Raw genomic sequence first — 25499 nt, 5'->3', positions numbered from 1 at the left:
CACCCCTTAACTGCAAGATAAAACCTTCCTCCCATGACAGCCTGACTAGGTGCGCTCGAAAAACATGAGCTGGATATCATCCTCCTCATCATCGTCATCTCTCTGGCATGGAATCAGAGAAGTTATTTTAAAAAATGTTATTGTGTTAGTACACATTAGTACAATATAACTCCACTTCCACCGTGAGCTATCTGTCGCACACAAGTATCTGTTGACATGCTCCTTAACATGGATATTATGTTAGGGAGCCTTTTAGCAAACTCCAAATTATTCTGCCACAGTCCCTTTTCTGTGGTGGGTCAGGGCTGTCTGAAGCCATTATTGGTAATGAATGTGGAGTCCTACTTTAAAAGGTTCAGGCATGTAAAGTCACCTAAAGCTGACTAATGGAATCCTGCTGACACTGAATGCCAGGGGCTTTTACCACATCCCAGAATGGCAGTTTTGGAAATTTACACTACAGACATAATGAACTATAAATGTAAACTTGGGAATGTAGCCTCCCACACAGCAGCTCGGAGTTATTAATAGCTACAGAACGCTCAACATGCTGCAAAATCATAAATTGCAGAAGACTACCCTGTGGTTTCAGCAACAATTCCACTACTCGTGACTCATTTGCACAATAATACTAAAGAACTTAAACATGCGTCTTTCTGTAGCATGAACACAGGTATTGAAGAAGCAGCTGTGAAAATATGTGGAGGGTTTGTTGGAGGTTCTAAATATTCTGAGTTTGTTAGCGCTACAACACTTTGTGCCCTGGGAGATGGGCCTCTTCAGCAGGTTCACAGGTCGCGCAGCAGCGTGCAGAGTGGCCATTGTGCTTTGTCATTTCACAGGTGACTCACATCATTACACTCGAGCATGCTGGAGGTAGAGCACTCGGAGATGCTTGCAGCATTCAAAATGCATGATTTTCAGCCTAGTGCAAACAAATCGCTTTAAAAGATCAGTTTAATCTATTTCGAGCTGTTATTATGAGCTGGGAGAGTTGTTCAGATAAAGAGACTGAAGCAGGGTTAACATCAGAGTGTTGGACAACTCTTCACATACTTTACCCAGCGTGAGAGCTGTCAACTTTATTATTTGTTTTTATGATACAGTGTGCATATGATTTACAATGCAAACCACTAAAACAATGGTCAGGGGGTGAATTACTGTGAGCCAACCTGCCTGAAAATTTCCAGCGATATAATGTAGTGCATTAAAAAAAATATCTGCGGGAAAATATCAGTCGCAGAAGTCGTCAATGTCATCGTTATTTGTGCTGAAAGGTTGAGGACGTAACGCTGCTTCAATGTCTGAGTTGCTGTCATCCGATTCCGCCCAGAAGGCTGTACAAAAACGTGAAGAGAAAAGAAACACAAGATTACATTATTAGAGCAGAATGTTTACCATTCCACGGTTCACATGAAGTGTAACCTTTTACATCGTCTTCATGAATTCTTTACCGTGACAATTTTACACTCTTTTTACAGGCACTCCAGGATTTGAAAGCGCTGAAGCTGCAGCTTACCTTGAGCTTGATTTCACCGTGAAAATCTTAACATTTGACCCTTTATACTTAGAAATCTCTTGTCTTGTTAACTCGTGGCGACAAAATGCAGTTCAGGTGATCTGATCACCACTGAAAATTAAATACATATGTGATGGTGGCACCCATGGGATCCAACTGCTCAAGCCATATTCAGAGTATTGCTTATTTATTCATTCAGCAGCTCAGATCTAAATACATTGATGTGATGCTTGTGTCAATTTGTCAATGGAGTGACGAACTGAGATGCAATCTGCCTCCAGATTTATAAAGACATGTCATAAAGGGTCAACAATGTAATGAAAATGCACTTTTCTGACTGTTACCCATTAGAATCAGCGATGCTCTGATTTAATATCGTTATCCTGGGTTTTTGTTTAAGGTTTCATCAGAGATAAAACAGCCCAGACATTTCCCTTAAAATGGACCGTTTTACTTATTTATTAGAGGATTAGGTAGTGCTTGCTGACAACTTAAATCTAAGCTTTCAGTAACCTGAATTTGGCTTCAAGGTCATTTCCTTTCATTTACACATCCTCAAAAGGCATAGCTGCATTTACAGAGAAATTTAATCAAACAGTTGGTGTTCATACGAAGCTCAAAATTTACAATCATTTCATACATGTCTACACATGAACCTCTTTACTGTGATCTGTTCAGTGTAATTAACCTTTTTTTGACACTGTGTCTTTACACGCAATTGAAATGACTTTGTCTATACTCACCTTTTGACTGTAGAGCAGAATGAGCCTTTGAGTTAGTGTTCTCTTTCCTGGAGACACAAAAGACAGTTATTAGCCTTGTAAAGTTATTACCTTAGGCTTTTCTCTGAAAAAGAGCCACTAATTCTCACCACAAATAACTAAAAAAAAAAGGGAAAAAGGCAGGCAGACAGTGTAGCAGAGGTAACTTCCTTGACTCCTGTTCTAATTGTGCCAAAAGACTTCCACAAGGCCCTCTGTATTCAAAAATAGTCCAAAGACAGGGTTGCCAGGTTCCCATAGCTCTGGTGATATCGCTATGTAAATGTGTGACCTACGAAAAGGCTTTGATCTACCTCAATGCATATGCAATAAGGCCCCCCGTCCCACTTTTAAAGGCCTCCTCTTTAATTTACATCATCACAGAGCCTATTCAAAACCCCACAATATAGCCTCATCATCTCCCAGGTTAGCATACATATCCATATGGCTTATTTGTTTAGTTCGGACTGTCTATATCCGAGCAGTGTCAATGCTTTTCTTGGAAACAGAAAGAGAAAAGATGCCGAATTTTAAGTAAATGAGCCCGCGCAAGAAAAAAAAAACCCAACTCTTGTGTGGTGTGTCCCTCCATCTGCGTCATTTCAAACCCATGACCTCTTTGATTGTCATCCTCTCAATCACACTCATCTCCTCATCTCTTCCTGAGCTAAGTCTTGGCACATGTGACTGTACATTGAGTATAAGGCCCAAATTACTCTGGCAGCGTTCCAATTGCTATCTTCTAAACTATATATTGCAGCTTTGCACCACTCAAGGCAGAATGAGAGAAAAAGGATGCGACATCTCATTCCTAACTGTGAACAGATTGCTTCGTGCTAAAAGCAATATACCATACAGCCAGTATAATCACCGGAATATAACCTTTACATTCATATGCTGATAGGACTTCCTATAGGACATTTGGATGATTCTTGCTTCTGTTTCGACAGCATGGTGAACCTCGGATGCTTAAAATTCTAACACATCAAAGCAGAGGCTGAGTGAGAAAAGCAGTGCCAAATAAACAGCCTGCAAATAGACAATGACAGACAATCAGAATGCAAGCTTGAAGGTACACTACGGATGAGGGTGTTGCAGAAAAAAAGAGAATTTTGTTTTGCCAAAATATGTGTATGTCAGAAAACGCTTAATTAAATCTTGTGGATTTGGTGAATGGAGAGTAGTGCAGATGGTATTCCTTTTGGTCAGGCCTATTTTTAGACCAACATTATAATAGGTACTGTGTCTGGTTTGTAATATCTCCCTAGACTGTGTTATGTTCAGGAGCAGCAAATGTGAGTTCTTATCACTTGCCAGAATCATCATGTACTGACAATAGTAGACTGACAGACGACTGTATACAAAATGATTTAGATGAAGGAAAACATCATCGTGCAACTTATCATTAGAACTGCAACAATGAGTCGAATAATCGATTAGTCGATCGAGAGAAAATAAAGTGCCACCTATTTTGAAATAAAAATGTCAAACATTGGCTGGTTTCAGATTCTTTAAATGTAAATATTTGCTGCTTTCTTTGTCATTTATGACAGTAAATGAAGAATCTTTGGGTTTTGGACTTTTGGTTCGACATACAAACCAATTCAAAGATGTGACTTTGGGCTTTTGTAAATTCATTTGGACTTTTTATAGATTTAACGACTAGATTAATCATGAAAATAACCCGTAGACTCATTTAGAATGAAAACAATCTTTAGCTGCAGCCCTAATAATTGTTACCTAGGTTTGTAAAACCACATATATGAATCCTGAGTCCTTTAAAAGGGGCACTATGTAGTTTTGGAGAATAATTTCAAACTCAGAATTTCAATATTTACAATATTAATGAGGTAATAATACGAACTCTGAAATTTTTTTTTTTTAATTATTGAAAAACACGCTGTTCTAATGGGAAATAAGGTCCCCTTCAACATTGTTTGAAGCTAGAAAGGTGGCAGGGTCTGCAAAATATAAGAAAGTCATGAAAACAGAGAGAGTCTGTTTATTTAGTTTGTTTCGGAATCTTAAAGAAAAATAGCCATTGAAGATCTTTAGATTAAAATTCCTTCCCCAAAACTACATAGTGCACCTTATTTGGAAGGAGAGTACCAAATTATATATCTTTTGTATGTCCTTCTGTATAAGATTTTTCCCCTCCAAAACTATAGCATAAAATGCATTAAATGTTGACATATTTGGGGATAGACTAAGGATGGATACTAAGCTGAGGAATATATACATATCTACATTTTAAAAAGGGACATTCACATCCACTTTCAGCTTCACATTAAACTGCATACGAGATAAAGTAGAGACGTCGAAGCACAACTACACCGCGAGGACTAGTGCATCCATTTACAACTGTTAGGAAACAGACCCTGCAGCAGCAAAAATACAGCAATAATCTATACGATTACTTCCTCTCCTTTGCCACAATAATAGCTGTTACGGAGAGTAAATTAGGCTTTTCTTTTCTTGAACTTCCCCCTGGGATGGGAATGGTCTATCAGCTGTTCCACTTCAGTGAGGGACAGGACTGATTTCAAGACAGGGTTATTACCATAGAGAGCCCAGTCTGGATCTGACCCCACCAATCTAATATTCCGTTTCCATAAACATTTATGCCAGTTCATCTTCTGCTGAGTTTCCCTTAATTGAGGCAATAATCTGAATATGTAAGACTGGGCTGGCCAGTGTTTTACAAGCTCTGTTAGACAGAGGTGAATGTAATGTGTAAAATGATGCAAATTACAGCTATTGTAATGTCCTCTTTTTTCCCAATGGCTCACTCATTCTCTTTCTCTGGCCTCTGCAATCCTTCCATATTGTTGTTTATCTCAGGTTTTAACAGTTGCAGTTGATGTCTGCTATGCATATAGCCATGATGACCTTTAAAATAGTATGATGAGTTATATGCACATTACACAATTGGAGCTTGGAGGAGAAGGATATTTTTTAGTGTTGTCTGCGTATTTCCTTAATCAAACCTCTGTTTTGTCAGATTACACCAAAATCACATAACACTCAAAGATTACATCTAAAGCTCCTAAATTTACATGTTTTGAAATCATTCACAAATCAGGTTGTTTTAATATAAGTTGGCTGGAAATGCAGTGATTTATAATCTGCAAATACTACAAAAACCAAGACAATCATGTCACCACTGTGTGTGCACATAAGGATGGAACTGGTACTATTTGTCAGGTATGCGGGGAAAAGTGACATGTTTCTTTAAGAATAACACAATGACTACTCAGCTTGCAGAAATCGAGGCACTCTGTTGGAAGTTAAAAGCCCTTTTGAGACTATTCTCTACATTTTTAGATCCGGTGTAGGAAAACATTTTGCTTTGTTTGCCCCTGAGAGCAGCATCCTCATTCTGTTTTGCCAGATCTTTTGCAATATATTTTTAGGCATATCTGCTGTGGAACAAATAAACAAGATCAGTTGGGGAGAAGACCAGTTCAGCTGAAACAACATGCTGCATAAAACATTTTCATGTACTACAGTTAATGCAGCACAGAAATTTAGAAATATGAACAGCTACAACCTCACATCTAACCTGGGTATACAGTGCTGTTGCTATATGTTGTGAAAAAAAATGTGAAAAAAATTAATATGGAACATACTGTCCTTTCAAATGGCAGTTTAAAGTAATTCGCAAGTAAGACCAGAATATGCGTCTTTCAAGCCACTGACTGATTTGACTCATAATCCTACAGTCACATTTGGGAATGTGGTGGCTGTCGGAGGAAATAATGCTTACAAAGCATTTAACTGCCTTGCACAGACCGACAGCTAGAAAACTGCTTTTATTTACCCTGGCTTTTTTTAAGCTACTGCCACCCACACACAAATGCTAATAGCACAATAGCACTTTTGCGCAGCGGTGCTTGTCTAAAGGTAAAGGGAGACCCATCACCTCATCATTCCCATCAACTCCTACTCCCATCCCAGCTATGACCCCACAGAAACATTGTTTAGGCTCCTGTTTAGATGTACTCTAACAGGCCTGAATGGTAGCAGGATATAGCCCTCAGTAGGGGGCAAACAGTGAGAGGCAACTGTGAGTGCACTAGGAGTGGGCACTCTCTAACGTGTGAGTGCTCTCTGCTGGCAACAAGTAAGTACTGCAGCTCAGAGGAAGAGGTACTGGGCTCAATGGTTTGAACACTGTGCGCTCTCCTCCTGACTGGTGGCAGTCTATTGGAGACAGCCAGTGGAAGGGATGGCTGAAGGACAGATCATTCATCTCATGTTACTTTTTTTTGGTGCTTTATAACCTGTGCGGGCGTGGACTAACATTTGCTGGCTTGTCCGACACATACACGTCAAAGTCTAAAGAACGTGGAAAAAAATAATATGAACAAATTACAATGTAAAGCAATGCAACAAAACACCATCAGACACAACAGCTTAATAAATTACCGCAGATTTCTAAACTGAATATGCGTCTTTTGTCTTTTTGGCCTCAATCAGCTTCAAGCACATTACAACACATGTACTTGAGGAAAGTAATAAAAGCCAAAGTAAATATTAAAATGAACAAACAAAAACACAGTAAGTGTCAGAGAGCCAACTTAATTCTTTATAGGGCAATCAGGAATTGTTTACTGGTTTGAAGCAGCCAATGTAGGACAGTGACCTCCTCTGGTTGGAGCCTCTAAATGCCACCTCACTCTATAATCACTGTATTGTTTGTCCTGTTGAGGCCCATGTCTACACAGAAGGAGGAGATCGACTATTGTATTGTCAAATCTAAAAAGAATAAGAAAGATGCATAGTAAGTATGAAATGTATTGGTCGTTTTCTGAGAGGATATATTGTCCAACAGAAATATTCACAGAAGTACAGATTCCACCTGCCTCACTGTGCATCTACTTTGTGCTCATGATTATATTGTGTGTATCATTGTTAACACAGATTTTGGAACAGGAACCCTCCAACTTTCCCTACCTCTTTGTCCAGTAGTGTCTCTCTGTCTCCCTCTATCTCCCGCTCTCCTCTTTCTACGTCCCCTCCCCTCCAGTCCTTTTTCTCAGCTCATGTCCCTCTTACCCATCCAATCCCTCCTCCCAGTGAGCTGTCAGAGATCCACACACATCGAGAGAGAGAGAGAGAGAGGGAGAGAGAGAGAGTCTGATTTTGACACTCTGAGTGATTTGAGGTCGAATGCTTGAGCACATCCTGTTGTCCAAGGCAAAGCTGTAAACCACTAATTGTTGAGTCAAGGTTTTTGTCAAGCAGGCACTAGGCACAACAATCATCACACCAGCTGATGGCTGGAGGATTCGGTGTGTGTGCCTGTGTGTGTGAGTACGCACATGTTTTGAGGCATTTTTTAGGATCAAAAACAGGGTGAAAATAAAAAGGTCTTAACAAACCCAAAATAAAAATAAGAAAGGAGTGGCATCTGAAATGCCTACAGTAGAAAGGAGCACAATGATTCTTTGCGCGAGAGGAAGCAGTGGCATGCACTCGCATACAAAGGGGAACAAGTGGTCTTTACATGGAGTGCAGCTGCTTATTAAGACTCACTCCTTCGTGCATTATTCCTTTCATCCCCACTCAACCACAAAGTGATTTTACTTTTCCACTCACAAAGACAGCAAAAGATTTCTAATGGACAAATCAGTCGCTTCCCCGCGAGTTATAATACAATAAACAGCACATTCTATAAAAGTATCTGACTGAAAAACACTGTGTGGGAGAGAGCGAGGAGGAGAGAGAGAGAAAAAAGAATATGAAAGACCTCAATTCTCTACAACGCCATAATAGTGAAATGAGCACATATAAATGTGTTAAGAGTATCTCTTTGCATCTTGTATAGACTGCATGTATTTAATCTGTAAAGCTTATTAAGGCCCTAGTCATTGCTATGCAAAGCAGCACCCAGTGCTTTTCTCTCGCTTTTCAGCCGAGTGCAGTGTTTGGCCAATAGGACTGGCCCCCCGCCTCTCATTCTGCATTCATAACATGCAACATTTGCACAATGTATCTCTCAAAGGCCCTGAATAGAAGGCCTTAATACTCATGTAAACAACTGCAAACCAATTACTTAATGAATCGGGCCCACACATAATGAGGAGCCTCACAAAGGGCTATAAATGCATTTTTTGCACTAAAGCCTCTGCTTTAAACTACAATCCCTCTGCTGTAGTCTAGGCTTAACTGGCAAATCATAATTATTGTCTAAGACAACAGAGAGGAAGCCATTTTTGTATTTTGAGTCCAGTTCCATCCTCCTTTTGATGTCACTCATCAGCTCGCTGACAAAATAAAGCAAATAATTAACAAGTAGGATGGAGAAGGGGTGGGTGGGGAGGGCGGTACAGGAAGACAGAGAGGAAGAGGGGCAGAGAGATGAAGAAAGGGCAAGACAGCGAGAGAGTGAGACACAGAGAGAAAGGAGAGAAGCAGGGCAAGAGCATGCTGCAGTGTTATGCTGCCGCTTAAGTGCAGGGCTTCTAGACCACTTGTGGAAGCAATAAAGCGCAAGAAGTGACTGTGGTAAGTGGAATGCTTAAATCTAAGCGTCCAGGAGAAGCAAGAAAAGACAGGGGAAATTGTTGTATGACCAAAGAAAGCATGATGATGACTAGGAGCTCTTAGCGCTACTATCTTACGAACCCTAGTGCGATTACTGTTTTTCTTAAATACACAACTTGTGTCTCAACACTGCTCACAGCATTCAGTTTCTAATTTTTTGTCCTGCAAATTTTGTTTAATCACACATATTTTGGGCTTCCCATGCACGTTAATGACAGGGAGACAGGCACCATCTGAGAGGGTCTGGGCCCGAAAATTGGCTCATGTTTATTAAAGAGGGTAGTCACTGGGGCTGGCAGTGGCAGACATCAGCAGCTATGAGGACCACAATAGAGCCAGCCCATTAGGCCCTTCCCTGGGCTAATAGGCAGACTGGGAGCGCCTGCTTGCCAGGCCAGGGAGATACGGACTTCACCCCTTGTGTCAGCGTGGTGCCCAGTAATCACATGAAATCAGAGAAGATTATTCCTCATAACGTTTACCCAGCCATTACTACAGCCCAAATGGGTTCGCAGTGAAGAGGTGCTCTGAGGACCCACATGCAATTGCAGATTTGATGAAGTCGTGTTGATATTCAAATGTAACCACGACAGTGTTAGCTTCCACCAAGCTATTTATCATTAGATCTTCTTTTTCAAACCACTTAGGGCGCTGATTTGAGCAGCCTAAATGCATTTCAAGGGTGAAAAATGAAAGGACATTTGTCCTTGTCAACACTTGAGTCCCCTTCTTCCAAAACAGTTGTCCCTGATTCTCTTCTTGACATGATCTGTTTGCATTCTGACAACAAGCCTAAAGACAGTGATATTATGACTCCAATTTTTTTTTTTTTTTTGGTGGTGCTTTTGATTTCTAAAACCTGGCTGAACCCAGCAAACAGTGAATGAGAGGGGCTTTAGGGGCCTTTTGTCTTTGTAAGCGAGTTAATGGGTGGCGGCCCCTTGATCTTATGGAAATGAACAGGGAATTATGAGAGTGGCCATGCAAATGTACATCAACCACTTTGGTGTCTGGTGGCCCATTTCCTGTGGCCCGTTGAATAATAACAATGTTCTTACCGAGGGTAAGGGTCTTGATGTGAGGAGCGTTTGGCCCTCCCCAGGTCCTCTTCACAGCCATGATTTATTCCTTAAAAGAGCAAACAGGGCCTGATAAAACCATCTGATTTGGACATCTCTTCACAAGCTAATTTACAATGTATATTAATATAGAAACTTAAGGTACAGATTATGAGAAGCTAAGGTTGAGTATCTTAACCTTAGTGTTGGGATTTCTTGATGTGCACACAAGTTGATGTGAGAGGACTAATATATATTTTTGTTTATACATATTTTCTCTGGAGCACCATGGTGAATTATAAACATGCAACACCTAAATTCAGATGACAACATTACTGAGATGTCGAGATTTTTTGAGGACTACAAATGAGGATAGGAGCCAAAAATGGTCGAGAATACTAGGACTAATAGCTTTGTGCTTTGACTCTCATTAAGCTAGCACCTATGTATACAACAAATATGTCTTTCTGGGGAGACCTTATGTGTTGTGAGAACACATGGCCTTTATTGACCAATGGTTAGGCTCCAGTAGCTAGCTACTCGCCTGGCAGAGTGGACCGCATCACTCACCTGAGAGGTCATCGTCGTCCTCCTCCTCCTCTTCAGGACTCTGCTGCCTTTCCTGCATGGCTGATTGTTTGAGTAACTGATATGCTTTGGTTTCTGTTCACACACACGCACACGCACACACACACACACACACACACACACACACACACACACACACACACACACACACAGTCAAATATTTGTTTAAAACCAAGGTTTCCAACTTTCAGAGGTTTCTGTGTTTGATGAGACAACACGCTTCAGTAGCTGAGTCTTTTGGTCTCACTGCTGAACAGAGTGGCTGAAAACACTGTGCTCAATCAGCTAAGCTGTTGATTCTAGCCTACAGTCTGTAGCAACAGTTTCCATGAGACAGCAATCAGAATCTCACAGTATCTCAGCATCCCCTACCAGGAAGGCAACGATTGATTTTCGGTTTTAAAAACGCTCATAATTACTTTCCGCCGCACTAAAGTAAGTATCATATTTGAAAGGAGTAAGGCGACTGTGCAGGCAAGAACCAACGGAGCAGAGGTAAATAATAAATGGGCTGTTGTCTCAATGATGTTGCGTAAAACACACAAATCAAATCAAAGGACAAAGCAAAATTGTGGTCTTGTATGACCCAGACATAACATTTTCAACTTGGTTTCATAATAAAAGTACCACTTTTAATCATTTTCTAAAAAACATGCAACATTTACAGTGCATAAATATCTCCAGTGTTATTCCACCCACTGCACTTTACACAGCATTGCTTTTACATGTAGTCTAAACACACCCCCACTAGATACAAAGATGCGCATGGCTCGGCAATTACTATCAGCTCCAAGGTCATGGTATTTGATTGTGACATTGATGTTGCTCACCCCAGCAAAACCCCTTTCTTGAAAAATCTTTGGTCATGTTTTTTTTTTTTTTTTTTGTTGGACTGGTTATGGCTCTTTTGATTAAGTGTAGCGATCGGAAACTGGATTCGTTCTGCTAGCTGTGCACCTTAGGGTTGCAGACACATGAAACGCCCTGTAGGAAATCTGATAGCCAAGGGTAATATAGGGTTGCTTTACATTTCAGAGGTGCAGCTCAGGGCTGGGCACACCAACTGCTTCCAGGATGCCTTCACATCTAGTATTTTTCAAGTCCAGCCTTGCCGGAGCATTGTTTAGAAGATAATGAGAGCCGGGGACAGATCTCTCAGGCTTCCCACCCTGGCGTCCTGACAATTAAAGCAGCCGCATTATGCCGGGCCAGCGAATTATCAATTTTGCCAGAATGCCTCAGACCAGGCTGAAAACATAGCTAGTGTTTTCTCGGAGATAATTAGAGAGAACTAGCGCGGCTCTTCAGGTGGGACTTTGACCCTGGTTTCACCTTGATCATCCTGCCTCAGCCATTGTGTAAAAGAGCCCATTATTCACTGCAGTGGGAAGAAAACAAACCACAACATAAGGACAGTGTGAATGCGGAGGCACCGGCGATGCCTTTTTACCTCTAATAGGAACACTTTCCACAGGGCTTTCGTCCTGGCTGTCCTCTTCAGTACTTTGTAGTTCTGTAAGAAAGGGAAGGGCATAGTGAGAAGCGGAGGCAGGGAGGAAGGGAGTTTAGGGATAGAAATGGGAATGGGGGGTCTTTCTTTAGCTCTGAATAGAAGGCTGTATGAAAACTGGGCTGTGAGGGATTTATAAAAAAGCTCTATGGTGAAATTGATTTCTTTTATAAAGGGGAAGTTTTAGTTCTCTGCAGCGGTAGTTTGTAAAAAAATAGCAGTAGTCTAACATTTGTTCCTATTAATGGTCTTGTTACATATTACTGGGCAAAGACAGACTTATCTCAGTGTGGAATGGTTTGGATATGTGTGGGAATCTACTGTCAGCCGTAACAAGACCAAAACACTTGCTGGAGACAGAGTTTTGATTGTTAGAAAATGCAGCCATTCCAGTGTTAATAATAACCAAAAGTCAGCATTCTAATATTGGATTATAGTGAGAATTTCTCAGGCGTATTTCATATCACTCTAATAATCTTCAGTAACCTTGGATCTGTTGCTTCTGCATCGGCCTCGTGGGCTTCACATCACCGTCAGCCAGGAGAGAAGGAGGACCACACGAAGAAGACAAGTCACTCTCGTCCTCTGCTGAGGGGCACTCCTCACTGGACCGGGACACAAGTGTCCTCAGCAGCACTTTGGCCTGCGAGCAGCACAAATTAAAACCACACTCTTAATTGTTCCCATTTTGTGAAGGAAGTGTCAAATTGAACTCTCGCCGATTAGGCAAGTCATTTACTTTGGCCACGGCTGCTCGCACAGAGGTGCAGCTGTAGTGCGTGTTCAAACGCCAAGAGAAAATAACTTCAAATTCTCTCGCTCGTTTAACTAAAAAAAGATTATTTCGCACACTTTCGCTCCCGCTCTCCCTCTCAATCACACTTTTTCCCCCCTCCCTCCCCCCTTCTCTCCCTCTCTTCTCATCCATGAGATTAGAGAAGCGCCTAAAGAATGCAATCACCCTGGCGTTAATGTGCAACACATTCCAGATATCTCCCCCTCTTGGCTGAGAGAATTGAGACAAACTGCTCTCTTCCTCCCTCTCCAGCTCATTTTTTATCTCTGGGGAGATGAGGATACACAATTAAGAGGAGCTGTTCCGGGAGATGAGGAGCAGGGAGATGCCACACACCGATTTCCTTTCTCTCCTTCTTCCCTCCCCCATATCAAATCCTGCCATCATCATCTCTCTTTTGTGATCAAAGACTGCCTCTCAGCCTCAGATGGCCATTTGCTACTTTTAATGAGCACTAATATGGAGGGGATGATCAGGAGGATTTTGACAGTAACAAACTTTAAGTACGTTGTAAGTTGTTATCAGTAGGTCGCAGTGAGCATCGACAATGTACATGCTTTCATTTTCTGAGAGGGGAAGGGAGGCAAACACATGCCAATCTGAGCTTGCCACTTGGTATTTGATGCTGCTGCACAATAAAAACTGTCTTGATCCTTGTCCCCAATATCCGTCTTTGTTCTTTTTTTAGATTTAGTCAAATGTACCGTGGGTTGAGGGCTCTCGCAGACCCACTGCATTTTAAATATCAATGAATGCAACTGTTAGCACTTGAATATTCAAAGGGCCTCTTTGAGTGTGTGCATGCGAGCTGCATGCTCCCATTTGTCAGTGTAGCCAGGCTGTATGGCATTACGTGAATGGAAATTTCTGTTTGCTCTTGTGTGTGGAGAGTAAGCTGTTGTATGAGAGGACAGAGGGGAGAGAGAGAGACAGAAATGAAGGGAGGGAAGGAGAAATGGAGGGAGTGAGAGAGAAATAGATGGAGTAGATGGAGTGAGAGAGATAAACGGAGAGAAAGATTTTCGCTCAGGCTTTTCCTGATGCACTTGGACACAATGATGTAGATGGCAGCGCCTCTCTTCCTTTTGTCCGTTCATATTTTCAAGAGGCTCTACAGTCTCCCTCTTTGCCTCTCTCGTTGCGTTGGGGACACTGGAGAAAGATCTCCAAGCCACAAGAACCCAGACGAGATGAGTCCACAAAAATTAATAAAACAAAATACCTGTGTGTGTGTATGTGACCTTTCCTGCAGATAGAATGGTGCATTTTCTTATAAAGTGGGATTCCTGACAATCTCTTGACTTTATCTTTGGCCTCTAAGTGCGAATATTAATTGTAATTTCCTTCTTTGTTTAATTGAGCATGATCTGCACAAGGTCAATGAGTGGGAAATTTAAAATAATCCTGTCCGTTGTGGAGAAGGTCCAAATGGCTCCCCCTTTCAATCGGACCCAGCTGATGGCTATACTTTTGGCTAATACCAAATTAAAAGCAAGTGTTTCTCAGATGAATACGCCACATGAGATGAAAGAAGCCAAGCAGGGGCTGTAATTTGCGATTAGCACATGGGTCAGGGTTTCCCTTCTGTCTAGGTCAACGTGTGGAGCAATCTGATGAGTAGGCAGCCGGGGCTTGGTTTCAAACACCAGACACAAAGAGGGTACTCAGTACCAACTACAGCTCTCTTCTAAAAAAAACATGCAAAGAAACAAAAACATTAGCCTTTTAAGAAAGAAGAAAAAAGAAGCCATTTTACTCCTGTAGTCATATGTGTGTGTTTATGTGCTCTGAGTGCCAGTGAATGCAAGTGTGCGTGACCTCCTGTTTGTATGTGTAATGGCATTGTATGTGCCTCCAACGCTACCTGGTGGCTGTAGGTGGCATGGCGCTCCAGCAGCAGCGGCGTGAACAGCTGGACCAGGCGCTTAGTGCTGAGGACACGGCGCTCCTTGAGCAGGAGGGCGTGCTTGAACCAGCGATCCCACAGCCGAGCGGCATCAGGAGGGAGGCTGGCGCTGCAGTGAGGGTGGGGGTGGGTTTGGTGGGAGAGACAGAGAGGCTTTCTTATCAAATACGCAGTAGGACATCTACAAATAGTCATAATTCTACCTCCTTCCATTGAAAAATTCTTCGACTATCAAGAAAATTGAGGTTGCTTAAAAGTTTGACCATTATGTGAAGACATCTGAATATGTTTGTCAAGCTATTTTTTATGAAGTACTCTCAAAAGGTTGCGTGCTAGTCCACCTTAAGACACTTTAGAAGGTAGAAATCATTAATGAATTCCTGTTAACACTGAATACACAGAGACAGCAATATAGCTCCTGGTTGAAAAGTGGATAACAGGTGAAAAAGCCAATAGGTATCTCCGCAGGAGAGAGAGGGACATGTGTGTCTTTGGACTGAGTATATAGCAGGGAAGGTCTCGGTGGAATCAATAGAGTAGTGAAGCAGAGCATGGATTTGGCTCAGAGTATAACTACTCATTATCCAAAGGACTGGAAGTCACAGATAGGGCATTTTAATTTACTCATGACATTCACCCGTGCAGTGTTACCGCACAAGGTGACACCAAAGATGACCTTTACATTTGTGGACAAGGAAGACTGTATCGAATGGTAGCGTGCAATATCGCAGCGTCTCTTGTAAGTGCGTGCTCCCTCCCCCACTTTCTGGTCAGAAAAAAAAAAAGAAAGTGCACAGGCAGCTATCCACTCTTGGTCTGAAAAGTGGAATTCACCTTTACAGTAAGTCTGTTCACCGTCTCTCTGAAAAGAGAAGAAAGGACTATTGACCTATCGCTTTCAGCACATTGATATTTGTGCTGTGAATTATTCTATTTTAGCACTATTCACTTCAGTTGTTGAAAATATCATTGTCCACACAAAACACACACTTTATTACATAAACAATACTTTATTTTTAAATGTTCAAGTTTTTCTTTTCTTTCTTCCAACATCACAGAAATTTCAGATTGTTATAAATGCAACATTATGTAAAAAAAAAAAAAAAAGACTAGTAATGATAATACCTGATTAAGTCATTGTGACTCCATTTCAGAACACAAAACAAAGGCAACACTTTATCCTAAGGTTCTTGTAATAAGTGTTAGTTAACAGGTAATAAGGCCTTTTCTAAGTCCTATGAGATGCTTATTAATATTAATAAGACATTATAAGTGTTAAAGTATAATAAACATATTTATTGTAAGATTACAATAATCATTAATAATAGCATTATGAACATATTTATTGAGTAAAACTAAAGTGAGTCATTGTTAAACTTTTACCAAGCTATTCTGTTTTATTTATTATGCATTCATTAGCAGTTAATTTGCAATAAAAACTTGTAATTACTTTTAAAGCATTATGGAAACAAACACTCACAAAAGAAACACTGACATCAGCCTTTGGTGTTAGATTGACAGAGAAACCAGGAGCCTTACCTTATTTCATTAGGCTCAGTGCAGGACTGGTGAGCCCTTACTAGATCCTTTGGTAGCAGGCAGCCCTTTGCTGTGCTCCATGACAACCTCTGAAGCTCATGAAGGATGACTGCTCCACATGCTTCAAGGTCCTCGTCATTCAGGCTTGCTCCGGTGTTACAAAGGCTGTCCAATATATAGAGAGCAGTCAGCTATTGCCAATGGAGCCCCGGGCTAGCCCGCGGGTCAGGAGTACATCCAGCAGCAGCTAACATGTCACACACAATGTAGTATAATCACACATATCAATGCACATACACATTTGCTGACATTATATCATAGCAAGACTAAACAACATGGTGAGGGTCATGACACAAGACGGCCACTACCCCTGACTACTGAAGATGTTGTTGACATCATTTACAGCACTCATGTTTGCACAGATGGGGATAAGTGTGTACTGGGTTTAGAAAGAGTGAGAAAGCCTCCCTTTGCCAGACATTTATCCGTACTTTACAACAAGAACCCCAATTACGGTAAATTAATCGTGCTATGAAATATGAAAAGGCTTATGAAAAATAAGCCCAGTCTAATGAAACAAATTCTCCATCCTCCATCTCCCTGACTCCCAATAACAATTCAACAGGGTGGTAACTAGAACAATCCCATGTGTTTGAAAACCCCTCAGAAATAAAGACGTGTGCATGTCGGTTGATGACACTCCATCTAAAGTGAGAGCCCTTGGCAGGAGGATAATATGTTTTCCTCGTCTGCACGGGCTTCCCCATGGCCGTTAAATAAATATACAAAGCATTTAGTTAGTGAGAAAGGGATAAGACGGTAAAGTTTGAAGAACGACAGGAAGAGCACACCTGATAATTCTATTGAGTCGTCTTTCATCAATTGAAGAACCCCCATACACGCAAGTCCGTTCACAATGGAGTCGTCCTTCGATTCTGTCTAGCAGATTAAAGAGTCCTTCCTGGGAGAGACTAAGAAAAAAAAAAGCAATACCCATTAATGTAGTGAAAAGAAATAAAAATGGAGGATGCCATGTGATCGATAGGCCGGCCATTTGTTTCTACAAAAAAAAAAAGAAAAAGAGGATTTCTTTTGATCAGAAAAATCAGTGACACATTTTTTCCAGGCAATTTCCTTGAGGTACTCAAGGACTGCTGGAAGAATCTGATCATTACAGTGCCACCGCCACAATACAGGACTTCAACGATTTAAAGTGTGTCTGTTGATGGTGCCACTTGTGATTACAGGTCGCATGGTAAAGCTTGTAAAACCTGGCATTCAAACTAGAGCTCGCAGAATTGGCTGCCTACTGTTGAACTTAAACTTTAAATCAGATATATGCACTTACATTGCAAAATAAACTTCATAACAAATATGTAATATGATAATAAAAATAAACAAAGGAACATTTTAAAAGATTTGTAACATTTGCAGAGTATCACATTAAAAAAGTGTAAGGGAAAAATGCAACCATAAAAAAGAGGGGCCTCAAGATGATTTCTTTTGGTGAGAGATTTACACTTTAATCTGGTCCTGTGTGAGGCTGCAAAATGAGAAATGGATGCCTAATGCATGTGGATATTGGGAATCCATCTCTTTTTTGAGAATTAAGCTCTGGGTGGCCCTCATTGAATTCTCCCAGAAACCCCAAGCCGAGAGATCCTGAGACCCGCTACATAAAAGGAGCCAAAAAAGAATTTATGACAATCTGTAATGGGCTCCTGGGTTAGGGGTCAGCAAACAATTGCTCCCTCTTTTTTGCAGGTTGTTTCCTGGTAACATCCTGATTAAGCTGGCAGCTTGAATTATATCCATGACATTCTGTAGTGTGCAATCCGTCTGTGCTAAGTCCTCTTCAGTGTGGCTGAAGTAGCATAGGCAAAAGCTCTATCTTTCTCTCTCTCTCTCTCTCTCTCTCTCTCCCTTATCGTCAGCGTGGGCCTTGAAATAGTCATCTTTCTCTTTCCACTTTATTTGTCAATGCTCTTCAAAAAGAGACCTTTAGAGAGGGAATTAGTTGTGTTTTTCTGCAAACCTCTCTCTGTCTCATTGTATTGTTGCCAGCTTCCATGTCAAGGTCTCCAACCTCACTTTAGATGCCGCCGTTGTCCGCGTGTTGACATCATCAGGAGCGCATTGTTAGCTAGGAGTAAGAGGTCAGCCTCTCTGCAGCGATATTGCTCCACATTGTACAGTACTGACTCCGGGGTGATTTACCACACAGAATGGCCTCACCGCTGAGTGATTGGTGTCAGAAGAATCTCACTGTGCTGGCACAGGCAGCAAATATCACACACACAGGAATAGAAAAATGTACCACAAGTGATAACAACACAATGAGTGCAGGGGCCGCCAGACTAAATTTGGGATATGTCCCACTGCACTATGAACGCACTGTTTACATAGTTCTGTGCTGAGACTTGAATTGAAAACCAGAAAAACACACATCTGAAGTATGTTTGTAAAAACACGCTGACCTAATGACTCTGCAAAACATTTACGTTATTGTTAATTTTTTACACATGAATTGGACTTTTAAAAACTCAACTTTAAATTGAATGACATGCTGTCACCGTCATGGCGCATCGTGCAGTTCAGGGACGACATATTTGAGAGCAGGACACAGTGAGGCCATTATGTTGAGTCTCGAAGAATAAAAATAAAAAAACATGGAGGATATTTCAGTCGTATACTGTCACTCACCCCAGCTATGCTGGAGGAGAAATATAATGGGATAATCTAATGAATTGCCCAGGCTTGTTTTTCCTGACTGTGAGCTGAATGGAGGCAGCGATATAAACTCTAACCTTAAGAGAGCGAGAGGGAGAGAGGGAGAGAGGATAGAGACTGGATGCTCTCGGAGCTTTACATCAAAGCCTCCGGTTTTCTCCTCGTACACAGAAGCCCTCCGTGTTAACAATGAAAGCTGCAACCCCCACCATCGTCTCCCAGCACAGGCTAACTGCAGTTCCTCTTGAGGTCATGCTATAAACAGTATAACAGACCACACAAAAACAGTCATGCACAAACAAACAAACAAACTACACTCTCCGACCAAAAATAAAAAATTTTCATACTACTTTTGACACATAAAGCAACCAGACATTTTTTTAAATAAAGCATTTGATTTGAAGTAATTCTTGGAAAGGTTCTTCATATTTTGCAGTTACAGTAAAATGATGTGTTTGTTTGAATAATATTATTGTGACCATATGTGCAACTGGATGCTAAATCTAAAAAATAAAGCATATAGCTGTAGACAAGCATAATGTATGTAACCCAAAGACAGAACACAAAAAATTAGGCATTGGGACTGTCCCTAAGAATAGGCAAATGGTAAAGAAAGAAATTACACACCAAAAAAAGTTTTCTTCTTCTTCTTTGAGAGCATAAGAGGTCCTGTTCATAAAATACTGCATATTCTAGTGACAATGCAGAGGCTTTGGGCGCAAACATTCACATGGGATTTTCTGTGGCTCTAACCCCATCCAAAATGATCCTTCAACTCAGAGGCCATCATCACGCCAAGGATTTGTGGCTGTAAGTGCTGTCCACATGCCCACCCTCCAGAACACTCTATGGTGCCACAAATTTCCTCCTCCATTGGGGACTTCCTGAGGTCTCTCAAGCAGAAAATTGCTCTGTTACAGCATTATCTTGGATTATGGCAATATTGTTGGTGACAGGTCCTGAGCTCTCCCTATAAGATGCATCACTGCCACCACCACCGCAGCTGCCGCTGAGCTATAGAGAGCATGGTGGCGTGGAGCGTGACTCCCACAATCCTTTCTGTCAGCCTCTGATGTGATGGTGGCAAGGACTGTACAGTGTCTTCGCCCGCTCCTATCATTACCAGCCCTCTGTGGTTCAGCATGGCTGTGCACAACATTCTCCTTTCTCACTTTACTTAGCTTTAAATCTTAGAAACACATTCTGACTGCATTGTACATGTTTTAAGAAGAGCATGTGCCATAAAGCAATCAAAATGTTGATGCACTTTTGACAATTCCAGCAACAAAGTACAGAAGTCATACATACTGTACCTTTCCAAGGTCACCAGTGGAGCTGAGTTTAACTGTGGTGTTTTCTTGGACCCATCAGAGTGCAGGGATGATTCACAGCTGTGCTGATTGTGATCATCGCTCCCTTGAGAAGTGGCACTCCTCTCAGGTGCCACACCCTCTGGCAGATCCTCTTCCAGCTCAGATTGTGTCAAAGATAGGGACAGGTCACTAGCACTGCTCTCTGACAACTGCACATCAGAACTTGGGGTGCTGACGCTCTCACATCTATCTGAATGCAAACACAGTGCAGTGCATCACTTATTTTAAATCTTCAAAAAGGCTAAATAAAGTGCCACTTTGAAGAAAGACACTAAAAAGATATAACAAGGTAACAAGCAAGGAACAGCATTGCAAACCTGGTGTATCTTGAGCTTCTTTTCCAAACGTGGTCTGAGGCATCAAATGGCTGAGACCTCCCTCTCCATCTTCCATTATGGGCGTGTGACCAGCAACCTCACGGTAGTCAGTGTATTCTGCAGGGGAATTCTCAGCCTGCACTGGGCTGCTGCCGCTAGGAGACAGATTCTTCTCAGGACCCGTCAAGGTCACCAAAGGTGACCGTTCTTGTTCATCATCACTTCCAAAAGGCACATTGCCAGCTGCGCCTGTTAAGGCACTAACAGATGGGAGCACCACCATCGTTCTTTCATGTTTGTCACTCAAATTACAGCCGTCAGGGGAATCGTTTGAGCCTGAAATGTCATCTGATAAATGTGCTCGGTTGCTGTCGGCATCCTCTCCGCCAACTCTGAAGTCCTTCAAAAGGCCACTTGGTAGACGTTCGCGGGAGTGCACGCTGCGATTGGGTGAACGATGCAATGCTTGGTGTGAGTGTACACTTGTGGTGCCAGCTTCAGCGTCAGACCCTCTGGAGGTCTGGTGGCCCATAAAAATTACTGCTGGTGGTTGTGTAAAATCCTTAGCTAGGTGAGAGAGGGAGCTGTCCTGGTGCTGGCTGTGCACAGCTTCGACCTGCAAATATAGGGAGGAACAGTGTATGTAACATGAAGTGTATTCATTTTTGTCAACAAAATGTTCCATTGCCTCATTAAAAATATCTTTTTCAAGGCATAAATATGAATCTAAACTTTCAGATTTCTTGTTTAGGTTAATTTTGAAAGATATTCAGCTCAAGTATGTTAACTATCCACTTTGCAACTTTGAATAAGTGTATCGTACTTGGGCCAAGGTCGGAATTCTTTTCACAACATCTTTCAGAAGAATGTCTCAGGATCAATGTTTTAACTTTTCATCTTATTAGAAATCCTTTAGACAAGTTTTGATTCATGTCTGCAATGTCACCAAGGGGGGGAGAGAGTGAAGCAAAAAAGCCTCCCTCCAAACATAATAACAAAAAGCATGGCTTCTGTTTCTTTTCTGATAAGCGTCTTAAATACCAAACAGTTAGCTGCTTAATAACATTCACTGTAAACCATGCAGCCTGCCCAGCAGATCCACAAAGTAGGTAAAAAAGAGGAAAAGTTAATTTCTTGGCTGAGTGATTCCATCGGTAGCTGCAGGGCAAAGTAGAAAGTGTTTCACTAAAGTAGCAATTGATTCTTCTATCAATCTGCGGCACGCGTGTGCTCTTCCAAGGAATGTATTAAATATGAAAATCATATCCCGTTATCATCTGTCTCCAGCTTTCAGCCCGGTAAGCTTCCCTTAATGAATGCTGCAGCCTGAGGGACATGCACACTGCCAGCCAATGGCTTGTATGCATAATGGAGTGACGGTACCATTTTGCTCATTACAATATCGACAGGCTGACGGGGGTTTTGCACACAGTTACAAGTGACTGCTCTAGACAGCATGCTCCAAGTTATTATGAGATGTCTTAGACATTTCATCTAAAAGAGCTTTAACTGCTTTAAGTGAAGGGAGAAAGCAGCTATGGGCTTGAACTACATCGCTTGTACAGATGAACCAGCTAGGATTAGACACCTGTGCTATTACAGATACACAGTTTAAATGTAGACTCCTCTACAGATTTACGAGGCATAATGTCTACTTTCCTTTGTTGTTCTAAACCTGAAAACACAGCTTGATAGAACTGAGATTTGCATAAACCTTGTAAACATTTCAAAAAGGAAGGATCCGACATAAAAAAAAACAAGTGCCTTTTTTCAACCATACAAAAATATGTGTAAAAACACCCACACACAGAGGTCACAAAATACACAGCAGAAGAGGTTTAAAATATATGATGCAGAATTATGTTACTTCCAAACAGGAATACTATTGTTATTACTATTCTAGTAGCTGACATTTTATGTTATACATATTAATATTACCTTTTCTGCATTAAGCTCTTGTTCCATTTTCTTTCTTGCCTCCATTAAACTGGAAATCCTTTTTAAAAATTCAGCCTGTTAGAGATTTAAGAAGAGAATCATAGATAAAAGCTGATAGATAGATAGATAGATAGATAGATAGATAGATAGATAGATAGAATACTGAAAAATATCAAAGTAAATGACAAAAAGATGATAGATGATAGTTACTAAATGTATGTGGCATGTGGCAGGCAACTGACACTGTACGCAAACATGACAAAAGGTCTCTCATAGTGCTGTGATAGTGGTGGTGAATATTATCTGCATGTGGCTTGAAAGAGGTTAAAACGTCAAGCATCAGTCAATCACAGTCAATCAGATGGAGTTTTCCCCTGTGATTGTCCTCTGTAACTACTGACACCCTTTAACATTTATCTGACCGGCCAGACAAAATGCCTTAATCCCAACTCCAATTAAAAAAACCCTAATGGCCTCTTTAGGGGCACTTGGATTAGCTCAAACATGCCACACTTTTTCATCAAAACAATGGCTGCTTTATAATAGACAACTTTCAGAATTTTTCCATTTATCCGCTCGTGTATTTGAACATTTTTCACACTCAAAAAAATACAACATGCAACATCTCAGCATGTGCATGTGCACCTTCACCTTTCTCACTGTACATTTGAGAATTTATGCTTTACATTGTACCAAAACATAAGAGTTTAAGCAGAAAAATCTGTGTAAATTTACCAAATGGAAACAAAGAGTGACAGGACAACCAAAATAACAACAAACATGTAGGACTCATAAAGCATCAAGAGGAAATAAACCAACTGCTTGAGGGGAGAAAATGACTAAACCTCTGGAGCACTTCAGAGTCTCTATATTGGGCAATTAACTCAGCGAGTCATAATTAGCCAATTTTGTTAATTTGATATTAAGCTGTCAAGCACTGTCGTTGAGTTTTAAGTGATAATCTGACTGGCTCATTGTTTTCTCCCTCATTCATTTGCTTGTCATGACAAATTGCACAGTTTGAGTGTTTACTATTGTCACATCAAGCAGTTGCAAGCAAATGTTTCTACTGTGGGGTAAAAATGACAGCACAGCATTAGGGCAAATGTGTAGGTACCTGCTTCATTAATAAATATAGATTCAAAGAAAATGATCTGTTAAACTGCAGGTCTGTGAGTTTATTGTTCTTATTCTAAAGTCCCAGTGCGTTTGGTAACCTTTTAGATTAAGTGTTTTTTTTCTAAATACACAGTGTTGAAAAAATGAATAGATGACTTTTAAATTTGCTAAAAATATTTTAGAAAAAAAGAACAATTTTCTAAACCTGGATCAAGCTCTGTTGACAGTGTTTGTAAAGAATTCTTTTACCATACATCATTTTAAAAACGTTGGTTTTATTTGTTCAGCGTTCCACTGAATGTGTGTATGCGTGTGCATTATACCTTTTCTTGTTGCAGAGGGCCATGGTCAGGACTGTATTCCTTCATGCCAATTTCTATGCACTCCACATCTCTCAGAAGCTCAAGGTTTCTCATTTTTGCTCGTGCTTCCCTGTCACAGATTTCCTTGAGATAACTGCGCAGTTTGGAACACTTTATCTGTGAGCTGAAGGCAGTGGAGAACTATTATTCCAAAGAAATATTATCTGGGACCATTGTCAAAAAATAAGAGCTAGACTTTTCACAAGAAAAGGTTAAGCACAATGTGTTTTAAATTAAAATGGCATTCTCGACTCTCTTATCAACCTCAGCTTTGCTGCTTTGACCTGGCATGTTAATATTTATGAGAATCAATTTACAATGAAAACAGGATGCTCTGCACACATCCAAACGTGCATTGTGCTTGTAAAACACTTGAGTACTTGGGTGAACAAAAGAAATTCCAAATGAAAATACTAACATAACTATATGTATGCAGTAGGTGATATATGCAGTATGTATACTCATTAAATATGTGGTACATTTGCAAAACTAATTTAACATAAACTGACTTGTACACATTGAGGACTCAGCTTAAATATTTCAGATGTTTAATTAACGTCTCGTGTGAAGGTCAAGGGATAAAAGCTGTGAAGTAAATTCTTTATTATAAAGTAATCTGTATAACTTACATTCGTCTGTCGGATCTGGAGTAAGAAAACAGCTCCTTCTCCAGCTGCAGCCTCCGCTTCTCCCTGCACGCTCAAATCAGAGGAGCTGTCACACACACACAACACTGCAGCATCTCCGTGGCTAATTTGTGGCTAATTATCAGCATTACTAACGGTACTTATCAATTTACCCATTAAGAAACGCATGCAATGCGTGTGCTAACTTTGACACACGAATAAGTTACATACAGTTAGCTAAATGCGCATGTTAATGTCGATGCAGTTATTTACTAATGCACCCAGGAAAGAGGCACGAGCGTTAGCTTCATACGAACTTTTGCTAATATGCTGACGCTAATGATATGTTAAGATACAGATATGTCAAGTTAGCTTTCCATTCACCTTCAACATGCAAGAACAACCTCAACGTTACTGTTGTAAGCAAAAGGTGGCGTCCGAGGTAAACAGGCTAGTGAACTAGCTAGCTACACAGCATCCCCGTCTTCCCTGTCTTTGCTGGTTAGCTAAGCAGCTAGCGCGCTATCTCCCGGTGCCAAGCGGGCAGCAGAGATCACAACTCGAGCTCGCGGTCTCCGCCAGGCCTTGTTCCAGTTATATAAAAATGGACGAACCCTCACCTTGTATGCATGCTCTGTTGGATCGATTTTATCTTTTCATAATACTGGTCCTCGCTGGGAGCCAAGCTTGCCATTTTCGCCCGGTTTGGCGCTACTGCGAAGCCGAGACGGGGAAGAGGAGGAGGCGGAGGAGGGTGGCTGGTGTTTACGTTGGTTACCATGAGCACCGCTTCCCAGAAATCACCGCT

The 25499-nt window shown here is 41.1% G+C and overlaps 1 protein-coding gene across 3 annotated transcripts; it reads right to left on the bottom strand.

Moving 5' to 3' along the window:
- Positions 1-1022: 1022 nt before the first annotated feature.
- Positions 1023-25465, bottom strand: kiz (kizuna centrosomal protein). Of its 3 annotated transcripts, XM_084381671.1 has the most exons (15): positions 25312-25465; positions 24695-24757; positions 24027-24189; positions 22585-22659; positions 20647-21262; positions 20270-20519; positions 17078-17197; positions 16227-16391; positions 14646-14796; positions 12472-12628; positions 11926-11988; positions 10458-10550; positions 9888-9957; positions 2263-2309; positions 1023-1337 (listed from the first exon to the last, which is right to left on the bottom strand). In XM_084381671.1, exons 1-15 carry the CDS (start codon positions 25383-25385, stop codon positions 1234-1236), a joined length of 2211 nt encoding a protein of 736 aa, XP_084237797.1. In that variant the 5' UTR covers positions 25386-25465; the 3' UTR covers positions 1023-1233. The 3 variants fall into 3 exon arrangements, with proteins under 3 accessions (XP_084237797.1, XP_084237799.1, XP_084237798.1); XM_084381673.1 differs by lacking the exon at positions 24027-24189 and having other exon boundaries at positions 24695-24779; XM_084381672.1 differs by lacking the exon at positions 22585-22659.
- Between the last annotated feature and the right edge of the window lie 34 nt (positions 25466-25499).

The sequence above is a fragment of the Pagrus pagrus genome, assembly GCF_965226575.1.
Source record: "Pagrus pagrus genome assembly, chromosome: 18".
Taxonomy (NCBI): Eukaryota; Metazoa; Chordata; class Actinopteri; order Spariformes; family Sparidae; genus Pagrus; species Pagrus pagrus.
Note: the sequence above shows the minus strand (reverse complement) of the source record. Positions and strands in the feature narration are given on the sequence as shown.

Coding starts and splice junctions, on each gene's coding strand:
- kiz (XM_084381671.1), bottom strand. CDS start 25,385: ATGGCAAGCTTGGCTCCCAGCGAGGACCAGTATTATGAAAAGATAAAA. Junction 16,392..17,077: donor CGACTCAATAGAATTATCAG/GTGTGCTCTTCC, acceptor TATATTGGACAG/CCTTTGTAACACCGGAGCAA. Junction 10,551..11,925: donor GGAAAGTGTTCCTATTAGAG/GTAAAAAGGCAT, acceptor GTGTGTGAACAG/AAACCAAAGCATATCAGTTA.